Below are 18,960 nucleotides of genomic sequence, written 5' to 3'. Positions count from 1 at the left end.
GGATCTCGTGGGTTAGAGTGGGCTGGGAGTCAGGAGTGAGGACTTCTCGGCTGTCTTCTTGGTTCTAACCCTGAATTGAAGACATCTTTTTTCTACCTCAGTTTCCATATTTCTTTGATAGGGATAATATAACTTTGCAACCATCTAGGGACATAGAAGGGCAGGGGAAGGTGTTCTGAGGTTTAATTGATGTTTCCACATGAAAGCTCTAAAAAAACCAAAGTGGGAAAATCTTCCTTTCTTTCTTTCTTTTTTTCTTTCTTAAAACTACCTTACGCTCACGTCATGAATTTAAAGTCCCCCACGCTCTGGAGAGGAAAGAGTTGATGCTCCTGGGATCGCTGGCTGGAGGTGCACAGCCATCTATCCAAAGGTTTAACAAGCATCAATCGTATTCTGAAGAAGAGAATTGGCAGGATCAGCGATGAAAAGTGGGCTGAAGTCGAGTGTGGCTGAGATGACGTAACTCTGAGAGGCAGAGGCCTGGAGCAGAGAGTGATGGCGGGGTGTGTGTGTGTGTGTGTGTGTGTGTGTGTGTGAAAGGTTCACTGCAAAGCCAGGCAGAAACACCTCTTCAGAGCAGCCGAAGTCTTGTTTTTCTGTCTACACAGACGTGTGGGGTTTGTTCACAGGCACAAGCTGCACCCCAGATATCTACGTCAGCAACTGAAAATGTATTCTAGCCACAGACACTCAGGCAGCAAACTGACTTGTCTGCGGTTTTGAGTAAGATACAAATGACCAGCTAGCAAGATGCCTTTCCCCATCCGGAGAGTTAAATGGAACTGGGCAGAACTGCTGCAAAAGCAGGTGGAATTTCTCCAAGATCTGCTTGCCCACACGTTCAGTGAGGAGGCATTGGTGGTAACAACTCCCACAGTTGGTTGCTGGTGGTATTTCGCCCACGGGCACTGCCTGGGGAGGGTTGGGGAGCCGCGGTTTGTACTGAGAATGAATTTTTCCAACCTCCAGGGAGCGCTCTGCAATGCGAGGTGTGTGCGTCCAGAGAGCAATCGTGCTCCGGCCCCCTGCAGCCCTGCGCCCCCTCGGAAGGGACCTGCGTCACCGTCGTGGCAGAGATGAGGCTGGGTGAGTGAAAGAAGATTTCTACTAAGTGTAGACACCATTGTCCTCCTGAAGCCAGGGGTCGAACCCAGGAGTCCTGGCTCCCAGCCCCTCCCCCTACTCTAACCAATAGTCTCCGCTCCTCTCCAGGAGCAGGGACTGCTCAGTCTGGAAAGGTAATGTCATAGACGGGGGATGGGATGAGATGGGGATTTGCATTGGGTGGCTGTGGGGCCTGGATCAGACAGAAGAGAGGATTTTATCAGTGGTGGGGAGATGAGATTAGTTGGGGGTGGGGTGGATGGAACAAAAGGGGAGGATGGAGCACCTGGGGGTCCATTGAGGAGCTCAGAGGTGATCATAGAATCATAGAATATCAGGGTTGGAAGGGACCCCAGAAGGTCATCTAGTCCAACCCCCTGCTCGAAGCAGGACCAATTCCCAGTGAAATCATCCCAGCCAGGGCTTTGTCAAGCCTGACCTTAAAAACCTCTAAGGAAGGAGATTCTACCACCTCCCTAGGTAACGCATTCCAGTGTTTCACCACCCTCTTAGTGAAAAAGTTTTTCCTAATATCCAATCTAAACCTCCCCCACTGCAACTTGAGACCATTACTCCTTGTCCTGTCCTCTTCCACCATTGAGAATAGTCTAGAACCATCCACTCTGGAACCACCTCTCAGGAAGTTGAAAGCAGCTATCAAATCCCCCCTCATTCTTCTCTTCTGCAGACTAAACAATCCCAGTTCCCTCAGTCTCTCCTCATAAGTCTTGTGTTCCAGTCCCCTAATCATTTTTGTTGCCCTTTGCTGGACTCTCTCCAATTTATCCACATCCTTCTTGTAGTGTGGGGCCCAAAACTGGACACAGTACTCCAGATGAGGCCTCACCAATGTCGAATAGAGGGGAACGATCACGTCCCTCGATCTGCTCGCTATGCCCCTACTTATACATCCCAAAATGCCATTGGCCTTCTTGGCAACAAGGGCACACTGCTGACTCATATCCAGCTTCTCATCCACTGTCACCCCTAGGTCCTTTTCTGCAGAACTGCTGCCTAGCCATTCGGTCCCTAGTCTGTAGCGGTGCATTGGATTCTTCCATCCTAAGTGCAGGACCCTGCACTTATCCTTATTGAACCTCATCAGATTTCTTTTGGCCCAATCCTCCAATTTGTCTAGGTCCCTCTGTATCCTATCCCTCCCCTCCAGCGTATCTACCACTCCTCCCAGTTTAGTATCATCCGCAAATTTGCTGAGAGTGCAATCCACACCATCCTCCAGATCATTTATGAAGATATTGAACAAAACCGGCCCCAGGACCGACCCCTGGGGCACTCCACTTGACACCGGCTGCCAACTAGACATGGAGCCATTGATCACTACCCATTGAGCCCGACAATCTAGCCAACTTTCTACCCACCTTATAGTGCATTCATCCAGCCCTTACTTCTTTAACTTGCTGACAAGAATACTGTGGGAGACGGTGTCAAAAGCTTTGCTAAAGTCAAGAAACAATACATCCACTGTATTCAGAAAAGATTCAGAAAAAGGTCATAAAATTATTAGGGGGATGGAACAGCTTCCGTGAGGAGAGATTCATAAGAGTGGGACTTTTCAGCTTGGAAAAGAGACAGACAAGGGGGGATAGGAGAGAGGTCTAGAAAATCATGAGTGGTGTGGAGAAAGTAGATAAGGAAGTGTTATTTACTCCTTCTCATAACACAAGAACTAGGGGCCACCAAATGAAATTAAGAGGCAGTAGGTTTAAAAAAACAAAGGAAGTGTTTTTTCACATAATGCACCATCAACCTGTGGAACTCCTTGCCAGAGGAATGTGCAAAGTCCAAAAGTAAACTGGGTTCAAAAAAGAGCTAGATAAATTCATGGAGGATAGGGCCATCAATGGCTATTAGCCAAGCTGGGTAGGGATGGTGTCCTTAGCCTCTGTTTGCCAGAAGCTGGGAATGGATGACAGGGGATGGAACACTTGATGTTTGATTACCTGTTCTGTTCATTCCCTCTGGGCAGCTGGCATTGGCCACTGTCGGAAGACAGGATACTGGGTTAGATGGACCTTTGGTCTGACCCAGTGTGGCCCTGTCAGGGTTCCTTCCCCACTCTGAACTCGAGGGTACAGATGTGGGGACCCGCAGGAAAGACCCCCTCAGCTTATTCTTACCAGCTTAGGTTAAAAACTTCCCCAAGGTACAAACTTTGCCTTGTCCTTGAACCGTACGCTGCCACCACCAAGCGTCTTACACAAAGACCAGGGAAAGAGCCCACTTGGAGACGTCTTCCCCCAAAATATCACCCCAAGTCCTACACCCCCTTTCCTGGGGAAGGCTTGATAAGAATCCTCCCCAATTTGTACAAGTGAACACAGACCCAAACCCTTGGATCTTCAGAACAATGAAAAAGCAAACAGGTTCTTAAAAGAAGAATTTGAATGAAAGAAAAGGTGAAAGAATCACCCCTGTAAAATCAGGATGGTAAATACCTTCCAGGGTAATCAAATTCAAAACATAGAGAATCCTCTAGGCAAAACCTTAAGTTACAAAAAGACACCAAACCAGGAATATTCATTCCCTCCAGCACAGCTTATTTTACCAGCCATTAAACAAAAGGAAATCTAACGCATTTCTAGCTAGATTACTTACTAACTAACAGAAGTTCTGAGACTCCATTCCTGAGCTGTTCCAGCAAAAGATCACACAGACAAGCAGTCCCTTTGTTTCCCTCACTCCCGATTTGAAAGTATCTTGTCTCCTCATTGGTCATTTTGGGTCAGGTGCCAGCAAGGTTGCCTTAGCTTCTTAACCCTTTACAGGTGAAAGTGTTTTGCCTCTGGCCACGAGGGATTTTACAGCACCGGGGACAGAAAGGTGGTTCCCCTTCCCTTTATATTTATGACAGGTCCTTTCTTATGTTATTCTAAAAATATATAAAAGTGTCACGGCCACACTGTGACTGACAAATAGCTTCCTTTCTTTCCACTGTGTAATTCTTCCTTTCCACTGTAATTCTTTCCACTGTGTAATTATAAAATAACTCCACTGGGATATAAATATTGCACTGACAGTTCAGTGGACAGTACATAGAGCTGCACAAACAAGTCATTGTGTCAGGAAATTTTAGCTCGCGTTGACTTCACTAGTGCTTTATATCTGGCCTGTTGTAAAATGAGGCAAACATCAAGATAAGCTGATGTACCCCCCGGAAGACCTGTGTGTATCCCTGGAGTACACGGACCCCTGGCTGAGAACCACAGATCTCCACAAATGCACAAGGGAATTGGCATCAGTACATATTGGCATCACCTGATCAGCCAGTGTCACATGCAGGGCTGTGAAATCTCCCATCTCCGGGTCCACCAGGATGTCATGGGGCAGCCCCAGCCGATGCCCCAGGGGGCAGGTATTTGCCAACCTGCCGGATAAAACCACAGCCAGATGCTTCCTCGCTGTTCTGCTCACTGCAGCAAACACCCGGGCACCATGTGGGTGGCTCTGCCCCTCTGCCTGCTGTCCGCTCTCCTGGCCACAGGTGAGTCCCGTGCGTCCCCGGGCACAGGGAGCCGGGTGGTGGGGGCGGGATTTCACTTGGGGAACGTGCCGCTGTGGATGACGGATTCTGGGGTCAGGATGGAATTTGTGGGTAAAACCAGCGAGAGGAAAACCCGGGGCCATGTCCCCCGACTGAATTGGGGAGAGCAGGGATTGGAGCTTGGGACTCCCACAGCCAACGCTAGGGGCCTGGCCAGCGGGTCTGAGTCTGTCTGTCCTTCCTTCTTCTCATTCCTCCTCCAGCTCTCGCCTGGGCTTGGATGAGGAGCACTACCCCCATCCACATGTAATCCTGCTTGGAAATGTTCCCCTGCCCATCAGCGCTGAGATTCCTGCCAGGACTCCTGGGTTCATTCCCCGGGTTTGAAAGGGGAATGGGGGTGCAACGGGTGGGAGCTGGGAGCCAGGAAAACTTTTCTTTGAACTGACTTAGCCTGTGAAGGGAGGCGTTGCTTGCCTTTGACCTTTGATTTCTTTGTACCTGTCTTGGGGCGTACGCACCCCATGGTGTTCCAGAGACTGAAGGTTTAAAGCGTGCCCTGCTAACCACAGCTGGGAGGAATAAAGGGGCTGGAAAGCCGTGGGGCAGAGCAGCTGCCAGAGAGGAGGGAGCGGCTGGCTGCAAGCCCCCAAAGGTGCAGGGACGCAGAGCCCCGGGGGGAGGTAGGGAGGTGTTCCGGGCTCTGGCAGGGTGGGAGCTCCTCTGAGCCCGTTTATTTCGTTGGAGGGCCCTGAGCCGGCAGTCAGAGGATTGGGCAGGCCTGGGATCCCCCCTGCCCCGGTTGGGCTACATGAACCTTGGGGCTGTGCCACATTTGGCCAGAGGGAGGCGCCATCACACCCCCCACACAGACCGTTTCTGCCTTTTCTGGCTTGTAATCACTTAGCTCCTGCCCTTCCCTGGTTCTCAGTGTTCGATCTAAAGCAGGGTGTGTCTGGGACCTTCCCTTGGGCCGACAGGATCGGGGCGTCTCCTTTCAAGGAATCAGTGATGGACTTTCTAGGAGCTTGTGTTGGCCCGGAGGGCGCTGGGAGTTCTGGGCAGGGGGGTTTGCTGGGCTGGGGGGTTTGCTGGTGTCGCTCTGCAGAGTGATTCTCGGGGGGTGGGGGAGGGGTCTGGCTGCAATATAACGGGGAGCGATTTGCAGGCTGGAGCAGGGGTGGGCAAACTTTTTGGCCCGAGGGCCACAACTGAGTATGGAAATTGTATGGCCGGCAATGACTGCTCAGGAAATTAGGGGCGAGGGGCTGAGGGCTCTGGCTAGGGATGAGGGGTTGGGGGTGCAGGAGGGTGCTCCGGGCTGGGACCCAGGGGTTCAGATGGAGGGAGGGGGATCAGGGCTGGGGCAGGGGGCTGGGGTGCAGGAGGGGTTCAGGGGTGCAGGCTCCGGGCGGCGCTTACCTCAAGCAGCTCCCCGAAGCAGCGGCATGTCCCCGCTCTGGCTCCTACGCCGAGGCTCTGGGCGCCACGTCGTCCGCAGGCGCCGTCCCTGCAGCTCTCATGGGCCACAGTTCCCAGCCAGTGGGCGCTGCGGGGGTCTCCAGGCATAGGAGCCGGAGGGGGGACCTGCTGCTGCTTCTGGGAGCCGTGTAGAGCGGGGCAAGCCCCCCACCCCACTCCTTGGCTGGAGCACCAGAGCGGGCTAAGCCCCGGACCCCACTCCTCGGTGGGAGCTCGAGGGCCGGATTAAACCATCTGGAGGGCCGGATCCGGCCCCCGGGTCATAGTTTGCCCACCCCTGGGGTGGAGAACTGAGGGGCCCTGGCGGGTCATGGGTCCAGGCTGTAGGCTGGGGAATGTCCCAGGGATGCCCTTTGCACAGGAGGATCAAGAGGAGAAAGAACAAAGGAGACCCCTTCCCCCTCCCCGCCTCTTTGGTCTCTGGGAGCTGTGGCTGGGATATTGGATTCAGCTCCAGCCGAGCTTAATCCAATATCCCAGCTCCCGGAGACCGGGGGTGTGTGTGCCAGGACACCTGGGTTCAGTGCAGATGCAGGCAGCGGTGTGGCAACTTGTCCAAACACACACACGAGCTCTGGGGAATTTCAGTTTAGGACCCAGCTTTATTCAGTGCCTTTACTTCCGGAAATACATAGCGTTAAATCAGGGAGTGCTGGGTGTCAGGGCTCCTGGGTTCTATCCCTGGCTCTCCGAAGGGAGTGGTGTGTCATGGTTAGAGCGGGGTGGCTGGGAGCCAGGACTCCTGGGTTCTATCCCAGCTATGGAAGAGGAGTGGCGGCTGATGGGGTAGAGCAGTGGGGGCTGGGAGACCACGCTGTCCCCACGCTGTCCCCAGTTCTGTCCCCACGCTGGACTCTCAGGGGCTCCTGCAGAATACAATTAGACTCAGCGCTGTTCCACAGGACGTCACTGTCTGTCCAGAGACACACGCGCCCCCTCCTCCCACTCTGGCTCTAATGGGCTTTGCCTGGGGCCCTGACTCCCTGGATCTTTGGAAAAGCAGTTCAGTTTCATTATCCTTTGGGCACAGATGGGGAAACTGAGGCGTGGGTGGGTGTGGGGAGAGGAGAGAGACCCACGGACTATGAGGGCCTCATTCAGCTGTGGGGTGGCTCCCCCTGGCGGAGGGGGGGCAACACAGAGGGGGCGTTAGGAGAGGAATTTCACTGCCAGGAGCCCAGCCAGACTGGGCAAGATGCTGCCCAGGGCGACGGGGCCCAGCATCCGCTGAGCACTGCTGGGCGTGTAACACTCAATCTGTGTTATTCTGTAGGTGAACACTCCCGAATTCAGAATCTCTCCCTTCTTGAGTTCGCAGGCATTCGGGGTAGCGGAGCCGCTGGCTGCAAAGGGTATCGTGATGTTATCTGTGCAGAGAAAGAGACGCTGATCAGACACGGGGCATCCCAGCTCTGCTGAGCCAACGTAACAACCTGCCCCCACAACCCTGCAGCCTGGAACCCCCCCACATTGCATCCTTAGCACAGAGTGGCACCCACGATGCCAATGGTAATTAGTAGGCTTCAGAGTCAACACCTTGTTGAGACAGAACGGGCATGTGTCACCCCCTGGGGCCTCTGGGTTTGAGCCTGCCTGGAGACTCCCTGCTGGTTGCGGGGTTCTCTTGGGCCTGGGGGAAAAGGCAAGTTCTTAACTCCCATTAGCTAAGGCCTGGTGACGTAGGCAGTGGGCCTGTCGGAGTTGCTCTGAATGGAGTATCAGGAACTGGTCGCTGTGACACTGGCAGGCAGGTGCCAGCTCATGGCAGAGCCTCAGGCCGCTTTACTTGTGGGTCAGTGTAGGTCAAAGTGATGGTGAAGCTGGAACAGCGTCTTCGGCATTGAAACGTCCTGAAAACGAATGGGGCATTACCCGCATTGTGTGCGCTGATCCGCCTCCTGTTTTGATGTCAGAGCAAACGTTGACACCATGTCTCCCCTGCAACTAACCGAGAAGGGTGAATTCCAAAGCAAGTGGCCACTGCGTGAGAGGATGGGCAGGTAAAGACTCAGAGCGCGTTCCTCGCTCTCCACCACCGAAGGAAGAGCCCACGTGGGTGGGACCCTGGCGGCTTGTTCTCTGTGAGCGGGAGCTGGAAGTTTGGCTTCAGGAAAAGATCCTGCATCTCTGGCCGGTTTGGCGTCTCACGGGGCGGAATAGCTGATCGCACAGACGGCGATTCCCTGGGGTTATTCGGGGCAGCCCTGAGTGACACGGGAACCTGGCAGGTTGCTGCCGTTGGGGCTCACAGACGGCCTCCCCTGGGCATCTATTGTACCTGCTATAACCGCGTTGACTAGCTACTAAACCTGGAGGTGGTTTACTGCAGAGTTGGCTGCCAGCGTCGCCTTTGCTGTGAGATGGAAAGTACCAGCGGGGCTGGGATAAGTGACTGGGAGCAACCTGCTGTGGGTGAGTTTTGGTGGAAGGGACCATTGCTCATAAGTGCCGTTTGTCTGGGTGGCCAGACAGAACTGGAGCATCTCAGGCTGTCACTCCGCAGCGAGACTGGTTCAGCGAGCCAGGAAATCTCGCCTGGTGAAATCGTATCAGAGAACACGCCATCCGCTCGGGGGGTCTGTCCTGCATCTGTCAGTCCGCCCTGAGATAGGCACTCACGGTCACGAGCCGCCCCAGACAGCGTGACAGCCACCTAGCCGGGTAACTGCCCTGGACAGAAGAAAACCCCAGCAACCGGGCATTGATTTGTAACGCCCGGCGAGGGGAGGGACAGCATCCACGGGACAGCAACCGGGACCCCAGGGCAGGTCACAGCGGTGAGAGCTCAGCTGCCCGGCCCTGGGGAGCAGCTGGCCGCACGCTGCATGGTGGACGTCTCTTTTTCTTCCATCGGTGGCGGTTGCTACTTCAGGCGGATGGTGGCCAGCGAGAAGCCGGGAAGGCTGGGCTGTGCAGGCCCTGGGGTCCGCCCGCCCCTTCTGCCTGCAGTCCCACCCCTGTTCTGCCCCTTCCCCCGTGGCCCTGCCCCGGTTCCCCCCACAGTCCTGTCCCAGTCCACCCACCCCCTTGCAGCCCCCCCGCTCACGGCCCCAAGACCAGGAAAGATCTGTCTCGCCGCCAACTGGGGGTGAGAGCTCTTCCAGTCCCCGGGCCACAGCCGCAGCTGGGATCCGGGCGCTGGGGCTTCCCCCGCCACCTGGCACTTCTGCCAGGCACCGGGCTTGGGGTGCAGGGGTGCCCATTTTCCAGGGGGCCCCCAATGGGCTGAGGCTGCTGGGCACAGGCCCTGACGGCCCATTGGCTAATCCGCCACCGCTGCACTGCGGGTAGGGGTGCAGGCTCCCCTGGCTGAGCTGGCCTGGCAGGGCAGGGCAGGTGGGGGCAGGGGGCTCTGTGTGTGGACGGAGCGGGGTTTGGGTTTAAACACGGGTCAGAGCCATGTCCACAGGGAGAGGGGGAAGCCGGCTGGCTTTGAAACAGGGGAGCGTGGCTCCGAACTCGCTTGCAAAGCCACAGGGTGTGAGAAGAGGCTCTGGCCCCATAGGGAGCCTGGGGCTGAGCCTTGCCCAGAGCTGGGCCAAGGGCATAGCCAGGTAAAGCGGGAACTGCCGGGAGGCTGCGGGGGCCTGGGGAAATCCCGGCCCTGGGCCTCCCTTTGTCCTAGTGCCGATGGGCCTGGAGAGCCGGGGCTGGAAGGAATCCGGGACAGGCGCTCACCTTCCCAGATCTGCCCGCTGATGGAAATGCACTGGCTGGCACGGCCCTCACACTGCAGGGTCTCCGTGCTGGAACAGCTGCTCCGACCAGGGGCAATGCAGATCGGGCACCGGCCTCCCGTCTAGACGGTGTTGATGATCGGCCCTGCAAGACCCGCAAAGAGAGGGTCGGTGGGGGTTGACGGGCTGGGCTGAGGACAGGTGCCTTCTCTACTTTGTTACCACTTATTTCTAGCACCGCAATAACTGAGATCAGGGACCCCTTGTGCCAAGAGCTGCACAGACTCCCCAGAGCAGGGGCCCTGATTGCACTGGGCACTGCATAGATCCCCCCAGCCTGCTACTGGGGGCCCCCCATTGTGCCAGGCACTGCACGCCTCCCTCCCCTGAGATCAGGGTCCCCCCTATGGCACCAGGTGCTACACGGGACCCCACCCTTCTCCAGAAAAGAACCTTTTCCAAACCAGTTTGACACTCAGTCGGAGCCTTGGCCACTGGGAAGAAGCAGGGAGGGATGCAGAGACATACAGACAGGAGAGAACCGGGTATTGCAGCTGTTCGTAGAGCAGGTCCGGGATTGAATCTTCACAAAGACCCCGTTCCCGAAGAAGAGGGAGATGTTCCTGGGCATGGCGGCGGATACACAGGACAAGGAATAGCCTGTATTTTCCTTCGCTTCTGGTTAGAAGCAAAACAGTCACAAAAATTATTTACAGATGAAACCAGCGCCCCGAGGGCTGGTGATTCCTGGGAGCCACCTCACCCCTTTTCCTGGCGTCCCAGGCCAGAAGGGCCCATTCCCAGCATCTACTCTGACCTGCCGCATAGCCCAGGCTGGAGAAGTCCTCCCTACACGGGGCCCGATCACGTGCGTTTGATGAAAGCATCTTCCAGGAGGGCAGCCAGCCTGGCCTGGGGGATGCCGAGGGACGGCGCATCCACCGCATCCCTGGGGAGCTTGTTAACCACCCTCCCCAGCATGTCTAGCTAAATACTTATCTGGCGCCCATCACCATGGCATCTGAACCCCTCATCATCTTTAATGTATTATCCTCACAGCCACCTTGTGGGATGGGCAGGGCTGTCACCCCCATTGAACAGATGGGGGAAACTGAGGCACAGATCCTCAGCAGGACCTAACTCTTTGAAGCTCTGGGCCTAAGTGGTGTGTCCCAGGTCACACAGGGTGGCTGGCAGAGGGGGGCCTGGAGCCCAGGTGTGCTAAGCCCTTGGTGCGCGTGTCCAAACCACAGCCGGCAAACGGTCGGTGCGGAGACCGATGGTGGAAAGTCAGCGCCACCCACCTTTGACCAGTGCGTTTGCCTCCTAGACACCGAGGCAGGTGCTGTGACCAGCGGGGCAGGGCTGGGGCTGAGCAGGGCAGTTGTTCACAGAATTTCTCCTACACTGGTAACAGGATCTGGTGAGGAGGGAAATAAAGCAGGATTTCCATTTTAATTTCTGGTGCCAGCGTCCCCCTTTTCTCGTCCGGTCCCCGAAGGCCTCGGGTTCATGGAGGTGGCCTTGGCTGGGTTGATCTCACTCCCCCTGTTAAAGCCAGTGCCTGGGATCGGTGCTGGCAGGGGCAGGGTGCACCGGCTGGTGTCTGCAGCAGTTTGGGGCACAGAGGGATGCGACAAAGTGGGAATTGAGCTCCTACGATGCCATGGAGTGCCTCAGTTTCCCTCTGTGCTTTGCAAGGCTGTGCAGGGCCGCCCCTCCATCCATCCCCGACACACCTGTGAGGAAGTGGAAGCGTTCTTAATGTTTCCTCTGAATAGTGTGGGGGTGCCTCAGTTTCCCCTACGCAGTTCTTAAGTATCTAGGTGGGATAAGGGTATATGATCCTTGCAGAGCCCGAGAGGGCAGGTGTGTGCAGGGGTCTGGACACAGAGAATGGCCGACACCCTGTTTCCTGGCCACTGATGGCCTGGGCCCTTCCCCCCTGCAAGGTGAGAGCTAAAGGGTTGGAGAACAAAGGAATCAGGTGACCTCCTGGCCCGGGAAAGGGGAAAGCCCAGAGGAGGTGGGGCTGGAGGGAGTTTCAGTTTGGGGCTGGCTGGGGAGTGGAGTGAAGTGCAGATGGGGTTGTCTGGCTCACTGCCCCCCAAAATGGACCCGGCTGAGGGGTCCTGTTCTCTGCACCCACAAGCTCTGTTTTAGACCATGTTCCTGTTGTCTTATAAACCTCTGTTTTACTGGCTGGCTGATAGTCCCGTCTGACTGTGGAGTTGGGGGACAGGACCCTCTGGCTTCCCCAGGACCCCGCCTGGGCGGACTCGCTGTGGGAAGCGCATGGAATGGCAGAGGAGGCTGAATGCTCCGAGGTCAGACCCAGGAAGGTGGAAGCCGGGCGAGCTGTGTGTCCTGCAGACAGGCTGCTCCCAGAGAGGAGACTTCCCCAGAGTCCTGCCTGGCTTCGTAGGGAGCAGGTCCAGAGCATTGCCCGGGGACTCCCTGACAACACCCATCCTTCCGTCCGTCCATCCTCCTACACGTCCACCCTTCCCCCCCACACACCCATCCATCCATTCCCCTAAGAGAATGTCTGTCCATCCATCCATCTGCCTTCACGCCTGTCCATCCATCCCCCTACACACCTGTCAAGGTTCCTTCCCCACTCTGAACTCTAGGGTACCGATGTGGGGACCTGCATGAAAACCTCCTAAGCTTACTTTTACCAGCTTAGGTTAAAACTTCCCCAAGGTACAAATTAATTTCGTCCTTTGCCCCTAGATTTCTACTGCTACAACCAAACTTTAACTGGGTTTACTGGGAAACGTAGTTTGGACACGTCTTTCCCTCCCAAATCCTCCCAACCCTTGCACGCAACTTCCTGGGGAAGGTTTGGTAAAAATCCTCACCAATTTGCATAGGTGACCACAGACCCAAACCCTTGCATCTTAGAACAATGAAAAAGCATTGAGTTTCCTTAAAAAGACGACTTTTAATAGAAGTAGAAAAGAATCACCTCTGTAAAATCAGGATGGCAAATACCTTACAGGGGAATTAGATTCAAAACAGAGAGAATGCCTCTAGGCAAAACCTTAAATTACAAAAAGACACACAGACAGGAATATCCATTCTGTTCAGCACAGCTATTTTCTCACCCATTTAAAGAAATCATAATCTAACACATACCTAGCTAGATTACTTACTAAGTTCTAAGAGTCCATTCCTGTTCTGTCCCCAGCAAAAGCATCACACAGACAGACACAGACCCTTTGTTTTTTCTCTTTCCTCCCAGCCTTTGAAAGTATCTTATCTCCTCATTGGTCATTTTGGTCAGGTGCCAGCGAGGTTACCTTTAGCTTCTTAACCCTTTACAGGTGAGAGGATTTTTCCTCTGGAGAGGAGGGATTATAAAGGAGTTTACCCTTCCCTTTCTATTTATGACAACAGGTGAAAGTGTTTTGCCACTGGCCATGGGGGATTTTATAGCACCGGGGACAGAAAGGTGGATCCTCTTCCCTTTATATTTATGACAGCTCCTTTCTTATGTTTTTCTAAAAATACATAAGTGTTACGGCCACATTGTGACTGACAAATAGCTTCCTTTCTCAGTTCCACCATGTAATTATAAAATAACTCCACTGGGATATAAATATTGCTCTTACAGTTCAGTGGATAGTACATAGAGCTGCACGAACAAGTCATTGTGTCAGGAAATTTTAGCTCGTACTGACTTCACTAGTGCTTTATATCTGGCCTGTTGTAAAATGAGGCAAACATCAAGATAAGCTGATGTACCCCCTGGAAGACCTGTGTGTACCCCTGGAGTACAAGGACCCCTGGCTGAGAACCACAGATCTCCACTAACGCACAAGGGAATTGGCCTCAAGACACATTGCATCACCTGATCAGCCAAAGTCACATGCAGGGCTGTGAAATCTCCCATCTCCGGGTCCACCAGGATGTCATGGGGCAGCCCCAGCCGATCCCCCAGGGGGCAGGTATTTGCCATCCTGCCGGATAAAACCACAGCCAGATGCTTCCTCGCTGTTCTGCTCACTACAGCTAACATCCAGGCACCATGTGGGTGGCTCTGCCCCTCTGCCTGCTGTCCGCTCTCCTGGCCACAGGTGAGTCCCGTCCGTCCCCGGGCACAGGGAGCCGGGTGGTGGGGTCGGGAATTCACTTGGGGAACGTGCCGCTGTGGATGGCGGATTCTGGGGTCAGGATGGAATTTGTGGGTAAAACCAGCGAGAGGAAAACCCGGTGCCACGTCCCCCGGCTGACTCGGGGAGAGCAGGGATTGGAGCCTGGGACGCCCACAGCCCACGCTAGGGGCCTGGCCAGCGGGTCTGAGTCCGTCTGTCCTTCCTTCTTCTCGTTCCTCCTCCAGCTCTCGCCCGAGCTTGGGGTCATCCCGATGAGGAGCAGCACCCCCGTTCACATGTCGTCCTGCCTAGAAATGTTCCCCTGCCTGTCAGCGCTGAGATTCCTGCCAGGACTCCTGGCTTCATTCCCCGGGTTTGAAAGGGGAATGGGGGTGCAAAGGGGGGGGGCTGGGAGCCAGGACTTCTGGGCTCATTCCCCAGCTGTAGAAGCGGGCTGGGGTGTAGTGAGTTTGAGCAGAGATGGCTACAAATCAGGACTCCCGGGCTCTGTCCGTGGCTCTGAAAGAGGAGTGGGATCTCGTGGGTTAGAGTGGGCTGGGAGTCAGGAGTGAGGAGTTCTCAGCTGTCTTCTTGGTTCTAACCCTGAATTGAACACATCTTTTTTCTACCTCAGTTTCCATATTTCTTTGACAGGGATAATATAACTGTGCAACCATCTAGGGACATAGAAGGGGCGGGGAAGGTGTTCTGAGGTTTAATTGATGTTTCCACATGAAAGCTCTAAAAAAACCAAAGTGGGAAAATCTTCCTTTCTTTCTCTCTTTCTTAAAACTACCTTATGCTCACGTAATGAATTTAAAGGCCCCCATGCTCTGGAGAGGAAAGAGTTCATGCTCCTGGGATCGCTGGCTGGAGACGAACAGCCATCAATCCAAAGGCTTAACAAGCGTCAATTGTATTCTGAAGAAGAGAATTGGCAGGATCAGCGATGAAAAGTGGGCTGAAGTCGAGTGTGGCTGAGCTGATGTAACTCTGAGAGGCAGAGGCCTGGAGCAGAGAGTGACGGCGGGGTGTGGTGTGTGTGTGAGAAAGGTTCACCACAAAGCCAGGCAGAAACCCCTCTTCAGAACAGCCGAATTCTTGTTTTTCTGTCTACACAGACGTGTGGGGTTTGTTCGCAGGCACAAGCTGCAGCCCAGATAGCCACGTCAGCAGCTGAAAATGTATTCTAGCCACAGACACTCAGGCAGCAAACAGACTTGTCTGTGGTTTTGAGTACGATACAAATGACCAGCTAGCAAGATGCCTTTCCCCATCTGGAGAGTTAAATGGAACTGGGCAGAACTGCTGCAAAAGCAGGTGGCATTTCTCCAAGATCTGCCTGCCCACACGTTCAGTGAGGAGGCATTGGTGGTAACAACTCCCACAGCGCCACCTCTTGGTTCCTGGTGGTATTTCGCCCACGGGCACTGCCTGAGGAGGGGTGGGGAGCCGCGGTTTGTACTGAGAAGGGATTTTTCCAACCTCCAGGGAGCACCCTGCAATGCGAGGTGTGTGCGTCCAGAGAGCAATTGTGCTCCGGCCCCCTGCAGCCCTGCGCCCTCTCGGAAGCGACCTGCGTCACTGTCGTGGCAGAGATGAGGCTGGGTGAGTGAAAGAAGATTCCTACTAAGTGTAGACACCATTGTCCTCCTGAAGCCAGGGGTCGAACCCAGGAATCCTGGCTCCCAGCCCCTGCCCCTACTCTAATCAATAGTCTCCGCTCCTCTCCAGGAGCAGGGACTGCTCCGTCTGGAATGATAATGTCATAGACGGGGGATGGGATGAGATGGGAATTGCAGTGGGTGACTGTGGGGCCTGGATCAGACAGAAGAGAGGATTTTATCGGGGGTGGGGGGGGGAGGATGAGATTAGTTGGGGGTGGGGTGGATGGAACAAAATGGGAGGATGAAGCAGCTGGGGGTCCACTGGGGAGCTGAGAGGTGATGCTCTGTTTCCCTTCCACAGAGGGATCCTCCTTCTCCTACACGGCTAAATCGTGCCTGGAGCCCAAGAACTGTGAGCCCGGCCACTTCTCGCTGACCTACGCGCACAATGTCACCGTGCGGGCGAACATCGCCTGCTGTGACACCGACGGCTGCAACGCCGGGGCCATCCCAGGTGTGTGTCTGCTGCAAACCTAGAGCCCTGCTCCGGCCATACCTGCCTGGAGAGTACCCAGGAGTCCTGGCTCCCAGCCCAAAGCCCCCATTCCTAACCACTAGACCCCACTCCCTTCCCCGAGCTGGGATTGAGCCCAATGTGTGGTGACTCCCCACCCTTGGCTGATTGTGTGTGTCTGACTGTTCTCAGTGCCAACTGTGAGCTCCGTCCCCAACGGCCGGCAGTGCCAGTCGTTCCTCAGAGTGGGGCCATATAACTGGAACGAGAAGGATGTCTTGGCCTGCACCGGCGCCGAGGACCATTGTGTTGAGGATTATGGGGTGTTAACACTGGGTAAGTCCTCCAGATGCGGGCGGGGTCTGAACACAGAGTACGAGGTGGAGCCCAGGTGTCCTGGCTCAGTCCCAGCCCCCCTTCCTCTGACCCACTAGACTCCATTCCCCTGGCAGAGTTGCAGAGAGAATCCAGGAGTCCTACTTGCCGAGATGCCAAAGGAGCACCCAAGGAGGATAAGGCCACTGCGGAGAAACTAAATGAATTCTCTGCATCAGTCTTCACGGCTGAGGCTGGGAGGGAGATTCCCAAACCGGAGCCATTCTGCTTTGGTGACAAATCTGAGGAACTGTCCCAGATTGAGGAGTCATTACAGGAGTTTTTGCAAGAAATTGATAAATTAAACAGTAATAAGTCACCAGGACCAGATGGGTTTCACCCAAGAGTTCGGAAGGAACTCAAATGTCAAATTACAGAACTACTAACTGTGGTTTGTAACCTACCATTTAAATCAGCTTCTGTCTCAACTGGCTGGAGGACAGCTAATGACACGCCTGTTTCGAAAAAGGGCTCCAGAGGTGATCCCGGCAACTACAGGCCAATAAGTTTGACTTCAGTACAGGGCAAAGTCATTGAAACTAGAGGAAAGAAGAGAACTGTCAGCCACATAGATGAACATAATTTGTTGTGGAAGGATCAACATGGTTTTGGTAAAGGGAAATCACGCCTCACCAGTGTACTAGAATTCTCTGAGGGGGTCAACAAGAGTGTGGACAAGGGGGATCCCATGGATATAGTGTACTTAGATTTTCAGAAAGCGTCCCTCACCAAAGGCTCTTAAGCAAAGTGAGCTGTCATGGGATAAAATCCTCTCATGGCTCAGTAACTGGTTAAAAGATAGGGAAAAAAGGGTAGAAAGAAATGGTCAGTTTTCAGAAGGGAGAGAGGTAAATAGTGGGAGTCCCCCAGGGATCTGCACTGGGCCCAGTCCTATTCACCATATTCCGAAATGTTCTGGAAAAAGGGGTAAATAGTGAGGTGGCAAAATTTGCAGAAGATACAAAGCTACTCAAGATAGTGAAGTCCAAAGCAGACTGTGAAGAGGTACTAAAGGGTCTCTCAGAACTGGGTGACTGGGCAACAAAATGGCAGAGGAAATTCAGTGTTGATAAATGCAAAGTAATGCACATGGGCAAACGTAATCCCAAGTAGACATACACAATAATGGGTCGAATTTACCACTCAAGAAAGATCTTGGAGTCACTGTGGAGTGTTCTCTGAAATCATCCACTCCATGTGCAGCGGCCGTCAAAAAAGCAAACAGAATGCTGGGAATCATTCATAAAGGGACAGAGAATAGGACAGAGATCTAACCCCAAAGATCGTGTTGCCTCAATATAAATCCATGGGACGCCCACAGCTTGAACACTGCGGACGGATGTGGTCGCCCTGTCTCAAAAAAGATCTATTGGAATTGGAAAGGCTTCAGAAAATGCCAACCAAAATGATGAGGGGGATGGATTGGCTGCCATATGAGGAGAGATTAATAAGAGTGGGACTCTTCACCTTGGAAATGAAACGGCTAAGGGGGGATATGATCGAGGTCTAAAGAAGGTTGAAGGGTGTGGAGGAAGGAAATAAGGAAGTGTTATTTACTCCTCCTAAAATAAGAACGAGGGGTCACCACAGGCAGCAGGTATAAAATAAACCAAAGGAAGTACTGCTTCACACAATGCACTAGAAACCTGTGGAACTTATTGCCGGGGAAAGTTGTGAAGGCGCAGACTATAACAGGGTTCAAACAGGAACTAGAGAAGTTGTTGGAGGACAGGTCCATCTGTGGCTATTAGCCAGGATGGGCAGGGAAGGTGGCCCTAGTCTCTGTTTGCCAGGAGCTGGGAATGGGCGACAGGGTATGGATCAGTGGTTGATTCCCTGTTCTGTTCATTCCCTCTGGGGCACCTGGCATTGGCCAGAGGATACTGGGCTAGATGGACCTTTGGGGTGACCCAGGGGGGCCGTTCCTCTGTTATGTTCTCACGTTGTTCCAGGCCCCCTGCTCTGAGCACTAGACCCCACTGTGCCTGCAGAGCCGGGTGAAGTCCTGCTGGGAGGGACCTCATGGAGGTCGGGGGGGGGGGGGAATTGGGAGCCTCCGATCACGTCTCTCCCCTGTCCAGGTGACATCAAACTGAGGATGATTGCGGCTGGATGTGGCTCCCCTGGCGCCTGTGTGAAGAGAGCGTTGGTGAAGAAATACGCCAAGGGCGTGCCGGAGATCCCGAGGCAGGCCAAGTGCTACCCAGCTCCCAGGGCCGGTGGAGGCATCGGGGAGCCCTGAGCCCCGGCCTGGCATCCTCCCCTTCTGCTGCGTGCCGGGCTGCAGTGCACCTCCCTTCAGCAGCCACAGGCTGCTGCTTCTCTTTGGGGGAGATTGCGGGTTCCTTTTGTGCATTGGCTGAATAAAGCGAGTTGTGGGGAAAGTACCCCCCTAGCTCCTTGTCCCCTGACTGTCCCGTACCGGGCCCCCCCCCGCCCCTATCTGTGCACAAGTGATGCTGGCAGGAAGAAAACCCGGGAGTCCTGACTCCCAGTACCCCACCCTGTAACCCACCAGACCATACTCCCTTCTGAAAGCCAGGGATAGAGCCCAGGAGTCCTGGCTCCCAAGCCCCCTGCTCTAACCACTGGACCC

General features: G+C 54.4%; 1 protein-coding gene across 1 annotated transcript; it reads left to right on the top strand.

The window, feature by feature from the left end:
• Window positions 1–4,295: 4,295 nt before the first annotated feature.
• On the top strand, window positions 4,296–18,606 carry LOC311512494 (phospholipase A2 inhibitor and Ly6/PLAUR domain-containing protein-like; the record flags this gene model as incomplete). The annotated part of the gene is made up of 5 exons (XM_084613703.1): window positions 4,296–4,609; window positions 15,360–15,476; window positions 15,837–15,989; window positions 16,182–16,325; window positions 18,446–18,606. The coding sequence occupies exons 1-5, from the start codon at window positions 4,516–4,518 to the stop codon at window positions 18,604–18,606; spliced, it is 669 nt and encodes a 222-aa protein (XP_084469829.1). The 5' UTR covers window positions 4,296–4,515.
• Between the last annotated feature and the right edge of the window lie 354 nt (window positions 18,607–18,960).

The sequence above is a fragment of the Lepidochelys olivacea genome (assembly GCF_965140295.1).
Source record: "Lepidochelys olivacea isolate rLepOli2 genome assembly, chromosome: 24".
Taxonomy (NCBI): Eukaryota; Metazoa; Chordata; order Testudines; family Cheloniidae; genus Lepidochelys; species Lepidochelys olivacea.
Note: the sequence above shows the minus strand (reverse complement) of the source record. Positions and strands in the feature narration are given on the sequence as shown.